The sequence below is a fragment of the Gobio gobio genome (genome assembly GCF_949357685.1).
Source record: "Gobio gobio genome assembly, chromosome: 19".
In the NCBI taxonomy this organism is placed as follows: domain Eukaryota; kingdom Metazoa; phylum Chordata; class Actinopteri; order Cypriniformes; family Gobionidae; genus Gobio; species Gobio gobio.
Genome location: NC_137112.1, coordinates 37,888,132 through 37,899,356, shown reverse-complemented (window position 1 = coordinate 37,899,356; position 11,225 = coordinate 37,888,132). Strand labels below are relative to the sequence as shown.

General features: G+C 38.1%; 1 protein-coding gene across 1 annotated transcript; it reads right to left on the bottom strand.

Moving 5' to 3' along the window:
* Positions 1–3,204: 3,204 nt before the first annotated feature.
* rs1a (retinoschisin 1a) lies at positions 3,205–9,306 on the bottom strand. Its single transcript, XM_079844231.1, has 6 exons — positions 9,073–9,306; positions 8,837–8,862; positions 8,637–8,760; positions 7,263–7,404; positions 4,779–4,974; positions 3,205–3,909 (listed from the first exon to the last, which is right to left on the bottom strand). Exons 1-6 carry the CDS (start codon positions 9,125–9,127, stop codon positions 3,757–3,759), a joined length of 696 nt encoding a protein of 231 aa, XP_079700357.1. The 5' UTR covers positions 9,128–9,306; the 3' UTR covers positions 3,205–3,756.
* Between the last annotated feature and the right edge of the window lie 1,919 nt (positions 9,307–11,225).

Here is an 11,225-nt window from a genome sequence, read left to right as displayed (position 1 = left end):
ACGTTGAGAAATTAGGGTGTGAAAAGACGTATATGATTAAAAACCAAACATTAATTTCCAAACGTGGAGGGATGCGATAGATAAACACCACAGGTGTCAGAAGAGTCTAGCTTGTATGAAACGCCGAGGCGGATTGTCACACCTCTCATTGACTCGCGCGAGTCTAGTGAGGGGGGTTTGGTTCATCTCGATGACTCGAATCATTTGATTCGGTTCAGTAAATGATTCATTCACTAACGTTATCGAGCCAAAGAAGAAAAAAAACAAAAGAGTATTAGTCTATATTAACAGCACACGTTCAAATTCAATCTTTGAAGGAGTGAAGCAGCAGCCACTCGCTTTAAAAGGTAGACTTCAACGATTTTTTAAAGGAGACCAGTTATGTAAAACGAAAGGGTAAGTTTACCCAAAAAAATGAAAAATGCTGTCAATTTCCCACCGTAGGCTGTCGTTCCAAACCCGTAAGACCTTCGTTCATCCTCGGAACACAAATATATTTTTGAAGAAATCAAAGAGAATTCGTTTCCCTAGACAGAAATTTAATTAACCACTTTCAAGGCCCAGATAGAAAACATCATTAAAATAGTCCATGTAACTAGTGGTTCAGCCTTAATTTTATGAATAGCCGAGAATACTTTGTGCAAAAAAAAAAAAAAAAAAACCCCAACGACTGGCTAATGTAAACTGCATAGGAGAAATTGTTGAATAAAGTCATTTGGGTATGTTTTTTTTTTTTGTGCACAAAAGTATTCTTGTAGCTTCATAAAATTAAGAAAATCTTAATTTGTGTTCCAAAGACGGTCGAAGGTCTTGGTTTGGAACATGAGGGTGAGTAATTGATAGCACATCATAGAAAATACAATTATGAAATCTAATAAGTGGCAATGTGAAGCAGAATAGCGTCAAATTCCATAAAATATTGCTAGTATACGATAAGCAAACAAGGAACAGTTTAACAAAATTATTTTATTTCAACAAATAAATATTTACAAAAATCAACTAAAATGGTTATATAAATTAAAAACTTCAACTAAAAAGTCTCCAGGTTCAGGCGCCAGCCAGCGCGGATGGATTTCTGCGGCGTCTCAGTTGATTCCAGGCCTCCAGAATCTCCCTCCGCGTGACGATTCTGTGGCGGCTGAAACAGGAGAGGCGCGCGGCTTCTGACCCCACTCTCTGCAGCAAATATCTGCTTACGCCCCTGGACTCATCAACGCGTCTCACTGCTGCCTGGTTCATCTATGGAATTCAGTCGTTTTATATACAGTAATTGTCAACTAATGTTTAGTTATTTGTGGACCTATAACACACACCTGTTGTCGGACCGTGTACATGAACGCAGCGTGTCCTCTGGTTCTTGATATGGAGCTTCTAGATGCCGTGCACCGCTTTCTTTTAAGGCCAGGCGCTTTCATGATGGACAGAGGAGTGTGTAAACAACAGACGCTGAAGCGAAACTACAATTTAAGGTATATGTAATTAGTCCCTTAATGACTAACAAGCAGGTGCAATTAGTCTTGAAGCGCATGCGCACTCGGTCAACTCAATAACAATAGAGACAGAGCGTATTTAGGCCACGCCCACACCGGGGGGGAAAACAATCCAACGCTCTCCATTGATTTTGCATTGCGGGAGGCTGCCTCATTGTCATTTCGGACTTATAACAAAAAACAGAACAATGTCTAAAAGCTGATATGTGACAAGGTGTACAGCAAACAAGCTAAAAAACACAGAAATAAGTTTTTATAAGCTGTCGACCCAAAAAAACGAGCGTTTAAGAAGATAAAAGTGGATACAGGCAATACGAAGTGACGCTTCAGCAGGATGAATGGGTAAATTTTGGGATCCTGACACTCAGTATGTCTCAGTATGTGTATGTGTGCAGTAAACATTTTGTCACTGTTAAGTCAAATATCCAAATGTCCGTTTTATATATGATATTTACTGTCGTTGATTACATTCCCCTCTAGTCGCCGTAGTTCTCAGTGTAATATGACCTGTAGCGCTCTGTCTCAATGGCCTGAATCCACTTTTTTGTCCGTATCGTTATCAGCTTCCTTAATGTACCAACCTAACCTTATACTGAAAAGACTTTTGAAATGCTCTCTTGTTTTTCGTTTTACGTGATGACGAGAAAGTGCGCGCGCTGGAAGTTCACACATGGACGTTTCTCGCTTTTGTTCGTTTGTATTTGAGTTTTTAGCGTCTTTCATCACGAGACGTTTATTAAAATGTCACAAAACGCACCAAGACATGTTTGTTACTTTTTTGCGCTCGTTTTTTGGGTCAACAGCTTATAAAAACGTCTGGGTTTTTGCTTCTGGGTTTTGTTTAGCTTGTTTGCAGTTCACTTTGTCACATATCAGCTTTTAGACATTGTTCAGTTTTTTGTAATAAGTCCGAAATGACAAGAATGCCGCTTCACGCAATGCAAAGTCAATGGAGAGCGTTCGATTGTTTTCCCCCCCCGGTGGGCGTGGTCTTCAGATTATGACGCGTGTCGCTCTGTCTCTATGAAAGCGCCCTTCACCATTACAGCCATTAACTTTATCTTAATCTCATTAATTACATTTTCTGAACATCAGCATTCTTGAGACTCATTCCAACAGTTGATGTAAATAGATCACTATTTTTAACTCTACAATAGTGATCTGCAGATTTATATTACAGAACAGGCACAATAATGCATTTAGATTTTAGGGAGAAAATATGTGTTTATATCAATAGATGTTTATATATGTATTTGATTTTTTTTTTTTTAAATGGATAAGAAAAATTAGACCATTGGAGTAAGATAAGCCATTTTGAAAAGGGGTTAAAGACCACAAGGGCATGTTGTATCTGTTATTATTTTTTAAAGAATTATTAAATAATAATACCACCATGAATAAAATGACATTTTAAATAAGTTTTAAATACATTTAAATTTATGTTTGTATTATATAGAAGTATAATAAAAAACAATGCATAAATGATGCAAATGTTTCATATCAGCAAATACTCTAATAATATTGCATTATCCTGTGCATGTACATTTACTGATAAATTGGGTGCCTCTATATCATGTTCCCATTCATGTATGTTTATATATTGAACATTTTATGTATTTTTATATATTAATTTTAGTCTAGTATACAAATTAACTTTTGGACTTTTGTTAAAGGAGTGGGTCTGGATCCAAATTGAGGATAATATACACAAGGTACAGAGAGAGACGTTCTTTATTCAAGGGCATTGCTTCTCAGGTAAGCCACAGATTACAATTAAACAATGTAGGCTCATAATGAATACAAAAAGGAATTGGTCATAACAGTGGGAATAAAACACCATCACAAACCACATCAGAACACACAATAACAACATTTTTTACAACTCCATGAGATCTTCCCACCTGTCTCAAGATGGAAGCTCTGATTCAGCCATATTACCAAAGTGGCCTTCTCTGACCTCAGCTAGCACCAGACACCCCCCCCCCCATATCTGATTTGCCAAAGCAAAAACTTTTTTGTTCATGAATTGAATACAAAAGGACATCATAAACTCGTTATTTGAAGAAAAGGTAAACATCTACAACACAAATGAATGTAACTATAACACATTCTAATAATAATGATCATTTCCTCCTTAAAAATACCATAAAATAAAAAAGAAACAAGTGCGGTGACTGGGCAGTGATGTTCACTTTGGCATGTTGTGATACAAGAAAGGGGGCGGTACAGGAAATAGTTGGGTATGGCTTTGCCGGCGTGTTGCAGATCAGGTGCATTTATTAATGCAAAGTAGCAGCTCCATGCGGATGGCGATGCGAGTGTGCCAGCCGAGAGGGAGGATACGGATGTAACGTGCTACGATAGGTGGACGCAGCAGGTTCTGGACTGTGGAAGAACGGTCAGAGTTCCCATAGAACACCTGAGGAAAAAACAAGTAATAAAACCAAGGACTTGACTGAATTAGATACTTCAGTGCCAACTTTAGAGTACAGGTTGCAATATTACAATTACAGTTAAAATGTGTAATCATTAAAGGAACACGGCGACTTTTTGGGACTTTAGCTTATTCACCGTATCCCCCAGAGTTAGATAAGTCCATACATACCATTCTCATCTCCGTGGTGCGTGTCATAACTCTGTCTGACCCACCCACCGCTAGCCTAGCTTAGCACAAAGACTGGAGGTGAATGGCTCCAGCTAGCCTGCTGCTCAATAAGTGACAAAATTACGGCAATGATATTTTAAGCAGTGCCTGAAAATAATCGCCAGCACGCTCTCTGCAAGCAGGTTGCCATGTTGGTAATGTTGATGGTAGTTAGCCTATTTTCAGGCGCTGCGTAATATCATTGCGCCGCTGCACCCGTGGTACGACAGCAAAGTTCCTTGATCATTACGTAGGAACGAGAATATAGTTCCTAGCCATATCGGTCTAGAAAATCGCAACTTTTCATTTTCTGTCGGTCTTAGTACACGATGTAACTATACACATCACAACATGTAAATAGGAAAATGTTGGCGTTATTTTGTCACTTATTGAGCAGTAGGCTAGATGGAGCCGTTTACCTCCAGTCTTTGTGCTAAGCTAGGCTAGCGGTGGGTGCGTCAGGCAGAGTTATGGCACACTGGAGATGAGAATGGTATGTATGGACTTATGTAACTCTGGGGGATATGGCGAATAAGCTAAAGTCCCAAAAAGTTGGTGTGTACCTTTAAAAAAAAAAAAAATTAGGCCATGTGATTTTCGTCTTGAACCATTATTATTCCAGGATGGGCTGTTTGTCTTCTTACCCTGTTGTTTCCAGTTTGGTCCTTGTAGTAGATCCAGTTGAGTTTCTCACTGGTGCGGTACTGCACAGTGTACTTGGTTACCCACTCATCAGAGTCACAGCGTCCCTGGGTCAAGATCCCAGAAACCACTTTGACCTCCTTCAGGTCAATCTGAAGCCACTGGTTGGTATCCTGGAACTTAGACAGCCAGGCACACCTGGGACATATATAGTCAAAGTCTCTTAAAGACTGGAATCTCTAAAACTGCTGGTTGACATTATGTTTCGATAAGTATAATAGCATTTCTTATGCTCACCAAGGCTGATAATATTATGAAATGTTATTACAATTTATAATTTAATTATAATAACTGTTTTCTATTTGAATAAATGTTAAATGTAATTTATTGCTGTGATTGCAAAGCTGAATTTTCAGCAGCCATTGCTGAAACATTGCATTCACATGATGCTGATTTAGTACTCAAGAAACATTTATTATTATTATCAATGTTGAAAACAGTTGTGCTGCATAATATTTTCGTGGAAAGGATTTTGATTAATAGAAAATTCATTATATAACAGCATTTATTTGAAATATATTTTAAAAAAAATGTCTTTACTGTCACTTTTGTGTCTTTACTGTCACTAAATAAAAGTATTAATTTCTTAAAAAAAAAAAAAACTTACTGACTCCAAACTTTTGAACAGTAGTGGAAGTAAACATTTATTTATATAGCACTTTTTAAAACAGTAAAACAAAATAAGAGAATGAATTAATTGAAATGATTGACTTAGTACTTTGAAAAAAAATGGTGTAGAAACAATTTTCTCTCAGAAATTGTTAGTAAATTGCAAGTAACATTAAATTAAACATGACATTTTAAAGTATAAAGAAATAGTATTTTCTTGTAAAAAGTACTCTAATGATCTTTACTTTATTTACAACTTTGAAACGAAATAATAAAAAAAAAATGTATATATTAGTGGTGGGCATTTATCGGCGTTAATGCTGCGTTAACGTGAGACTCTTATTGGGCGAAAAAAAAAATATCACCGTTAATCTATTCTCAAAGTTGGGTTGGGAGCTGGGTCTATACTACGCAAGCTTTGATGACTTTCACCTTGATATTTTAGCGCGGATGTATAGCTAGCACTGTAGGAGGCGAGAGAACGAACCTGTGTGTATGCCTACTAGTGTAGTCACAAATATCGATATTTCGCTATGTATCGATACTGAAATATCTGAAACGATACGATACTCATTTTCTACAGTATCGATTTCAGCTGCGCTCTCCTCTCCTCTCCGACCGACAGCGAGTTGACACGCATCCGCCTCCTCTCATTCAGTCCGTTTAATCCTCTGAACTTTGCGAACGGGTGTTCTGCTGGATTTTTCTTTAATGTGTAGAATGGGTGATGTCATGCGTTGACGAACTGAATTGTGGGTTCTGTTGTGTTGCTTCACTCGCTTTGCAAGCGGCAAAAGTTGAAGATTTCTCAACTTTTCAAGCGCCAACGCAGGCGTCATCCAATCAGATCACCCTATGCAAATATCCTAGAGCAGACGCTAGCCAATAGCGTTCATTTAAAACACCGGTGAATGAAGAGTGAAGAACGATCTAAAATGGAGGAAAAGCTAATAATTGCGGTGGGTAATCACCCGGTCCTTTACGACCAATCATTATTTACATACCAGGACACAAACCGGAGAGACCAGGCTTGGAAGGAGGTGGCAGAGACGGTTGGAGAATCTGGTATTGTATTCTGTCCATGTACTCTGTTTATCATTGAATGACAGGCAGCATATCATATCATGTGTGGTTCAAATAGGCGCTATCTCCCAGCCAAATGAGGAATAAAATATTAAAGTGATCAGTTTTCATAAACACAATAGTAGCACAGACTAGCTGTCAAAAAAGGCGCTGTTGTGTTGTGGTCCAAGCAGCAAGTAATGTGATTGGCTGTTGTCACTATGACGGCGACGGTTGCAAAAATGAGCTCCTTTTTCCAGCTTATTAATGGTCAAATACACTCTGAAATGTCTCAATGCCCATCTTGGTGAGTTTTAACGTAAACACAGTCGTAACCAGCTCACAGGAACATTGTTATGGATCCATGCATTCGTCAGGTCTTAAAGGGACAGAAGTTATTTATTATTCAAACTACAAAAAGACAAACGATCACGAGTACACATGTTCTGAATGCCTTCGGCAGAATTCAAATTAGCAATTTTAATCTAGATTAATTCCAAGATTACAGTTAGATTAATCTAGATTGAAAAAATGAATCTATGCCCACCACTAGTATATATATTTTGTTAAATTGTTTGAGGAACATGTGGAATCAGCAATAAAATCGGAAAATGTTTTACATTTGTTTAGGCTGATCCAATTAATACATTAGCCTTACAGAGTAAAAACAAAAAGCAAGCAATGTTTCTATCAAAAAGGGAATTTACCTGAAAGACTTCCTTTCCTACATCCGCCACACTAAGCAGAGAACTCACCCAAATCCTTGGCTGTTGAGCCTTGCCTTGCTTGCAATCCAGGAGGAGAACCAGCCTGTGTACTGGTCTTCATTAGAGCAGCTCATCTGATCTGAAGTCACAGATCCTGCCTCAAAACCCAGGGGCTTATGGTAGGGGCACTCTGGACAGTCAATTGAGAATAGATTATTTTTGCATATAATTCGAATTGAAAATGCAAATATACAGCCACTCAATTCAGGTTTTCTGACTCTAAAGGCAGTTCTGAATTACCAAAATCTACGGACAGGCCAATCCAACTGAAGCCTGCAGGACGTCCGACATGTCTGACAGAGGGTTTAATGAAACATTAGTCATGCAATCAGAGAGATTTCTTTGTCCGGCTGCGTTAAAGGGAAATGGACAACGCGGTAATCTGGCGGCTCTGTAATTCCGTGCTTCCACTCTTCTGCTCGTGACTTTACAATCCCAAAAGCTTTAGTTCCCCATAGCGAAAGATCAACATCCATTAAGACTTTAGGTTGACAGATGGTCACGTTCCACACTTAAGCTCCAGTCCTACATCAATGTTTTTACATAACAGTCCCTCTTTTCAAGGATTTAGGATGCTCTTTTTGACATAACCACTTCTGGTTTTGATTTGAATGAAATGGTGTCTCTTTAAAAATCTCTGCAAAAGTCAACACTCAATGGTCAATAGTTTGATTGACAGGTCCTATTCTTGGTAATCTCAACATAACGGGATTATGAACCTGCATCCTGTCAATCTGTGGTTCTTGAGTCTTTATTTTTTAATCTCAATTTTCCTCCCTTTCATTTGAATCTAACACGTCAGTCTCGGAGGACTCAGAACTCAAGCTGCTCTGTGTTAATGGAGCATGTCTGCCCTGTGGTGGTGTGTCAATGGGATGCGGTGATGGGACACATGGCCCAGGTGAAGCTGCAACCAAATGATTAATGACTTTCTGCACCGTTGCAGGCGGGGGCTTGTCCGGGAGCCAGCTCATTCGCAAATGTCCTGCCTTCTGTTTCCGAAGGGCACCAGCTAGTGCTAACTAATCCATCCATCTCAATTCCCAGAGTCAACGTTAGCGCAAAGCCCATTCAGAAGCTTCACTTTCCTGACAAAACGAGTATAAAGGATTTAAGTGGTGTTTGATTCACAATTCACCCTCAGCCAGTAAAAACTGTAAACTGTTTAGGTAATGAAGGAAAACTATTCATTATAGTTAGTTTGACACATTTTAAACCAAACTAAAACACTTCATAGTGGCAGAGCGGAGATCATCCAAACCAGGACAGATTATGAGAAGCCTACAAAACACTCACATTATTACTGTTACAATTAGTGCTTAGAAAAAAAGAAGGCATTTTTCTTCCATATTTCATTCTTACCTGGCATGCAGTCCATCTCCTGCGCCAAAGTTGATGAAGAACCTTTGGAAAGCAGTTTGTTAGAGGAATCCTCGCAGTCGCACTTGCAGGTTTTCCCAGCCCATGTGTCGTTGTTCTCGCCATCCTAAGCACATATCAACATATCATCAATTTCTTGTCTTTTAATTGTCTCTGTGCCAATATCAAATGTTTGTAGTTACCTCTTGCGCTTGCAGCCCAACAAAACCTGGGCAAAAAGAGTAAAAGACTTTGTATTATCTCATTAGGCTAAATGAACTGTTAATACAGGTTGAATAGAATTTAAATGCACATTGTACAACCATAATTCACAATCATTTATGTTTGTCATTAACATTTTTCTTTAAATCTGATGCATTTTTAAGTGTAATCAATTTCTGCTAATTTAATGAAAATAATGGAACACAACAGCACATACCTTCAGACAGCAGCAGGATGGCTAACAGTAATGTGTTCTGCAGCCTGTACTCCATGATGGTTTATTTTTCGAGTGGTGGACCACCGCACTGATATTAAAGGGTCTGGATTACTGTAATCCACGGAGCACTAATGGCCTTATCTAATGCCCTTTATCTCAAAGCTCCTCCCTTTACTGCTAAAAGCTAGTTTGAAATTGTTCACATCCCAGTCCGACCCTTGTCTGTTAAAAAAGAGAGAAATAGCCAAACGATCCTCAGATTATAAAGCCGGATGGTCGCCTTCTGTGACCCAGTTAATGGTTCAATGCATACAATTAACTCGATTCAATATCCCTAGCAATCTGTTGATGCAAATCACTACATACAATATGCCAAGACAAGTTGAAGGCTGGTTTTCTGCTGCTAATGTGTGTCAAGATTATCAATTTATTATTTACTGGTCTCCATTGTTTTAATATTATTGATTATCTCCGTTTTTATGGTGTTTGCAATGAAATGATGCATGCTAGAACATAGTTGGGTAGACATTGTTTTAATTGTTATTAATTACAGCGGAATATACATTATAAACGCTGTTGGAGTCAGACATGCCTGGACTTAAATCAAACAACGTTAGGGTGCTGTTTCCCACTTGTACCCTAAAGAGAACACACAGACAAATAGTCTTCACAAAAGACATAGACAAAGTGCTGAGTGAGTGGTGGTGATTATGTTTGAGCTAAATGTTGTGCATTGGTGATAAAAAAAAAAAAGGTTATAAGCTAGTCAGTTTACAGACTCAATCGATTAGATAGATGCAGGCCCAGACGGAATTTTAGGATATAAATGTATATGTAAATGCATGTTAAACATAACTAAAAGTAAGTACGAGACACTTATTGGTAAGGGAAAACAACATTAAAAAGCCAAAATGTTAGTGGATGTAAAAAACATTGAAGATTCTGCTAGATGTAACCAAAGTGATGGCTGTTGTCTAAATGGAAGTCGCATTCTGATTGGTTGGATGTTTGGACAACTACATTTGTTTATGTCAATCCTGTCAAGCAGAAGGGGCAAGTACACAATTTGGGGATGGACCATGTTCTCAATTCAGCAAAGAGGATTCAAAACATATAATAGGAACAGTCTTAACATTTAAATAAAACAAAAACAAATGCCTTTCTAAGTACATTCTGTGACAAACTCAGTAGTCAGTCCACTAAAATAAAGAGAATGACAGACAAATCGAATGCTCACATGACAGAATAAACTCTTTTGTTCCTGATAGATTGTAAACCTTTGACCTTACAAGACTCACAATGGCTTTAGTTTAACAACTGCTTTAGACAAAAATGTGGCAGTGATTTCAATACTTAAAAGTGGAACAAACATCATGAAATGTCTAAAGTAGAAAAGAGAGATAACCACTGGGCCTTATTTGCATTAAAAACGTACATTCTTATGCAGACATAAACATTTGCCCAATGGTAAACTGACAAATACATTACATTCTAAAAGGACACAGCTTTTACTCATTGCCAAGCCACAGAAAAACAAGAAAATGAACAATCATACGCAAATATGAGAGTCGATGAAGATTGACTAATTGTCTAATATATTTCTATGGGATGAACCTGAATGTTTATATCCCTGCATTCGACGGCTGACACTGAAAAGCAAATGGGCATCCTCTTTGGATGATAGATGCTACAAGCCAATATAAGACGAGCTGTCTATGGCTATTAAACCATGACAGATGAGTTGTCAGTACCTGCAGGTAGACTTCAGTATGGCAGTGAACCAAGAAACACCTTCACAATATCCTTCAACATACATTTAAGGCAGTCAAAACCCTGCTCAGTCAGTCATATAAGGTGAATAGAGGTAAAGTGGGACACAATTCGTCTGTCATTTTTTCAAAATTAGGTTCCAAATGGCTAACAATGTTGATATTCATTTAAGGTAGAATATACACATAATAGACGATTAAGCTTAAAAATCCACTTCACCTACATTACCGTTCAAAAGTTTGGGGTCAGATTTTTTACATTTTTATTAAAGTCTCTAATGCTCACCAAAGACCAAGGCTGCATTTATTTGATCAAAAATACAGTAAAAACAGTAGTTAAAATAACAGTTCCAGTCGTCAGTGTCACATGATCCTTCATGAGAA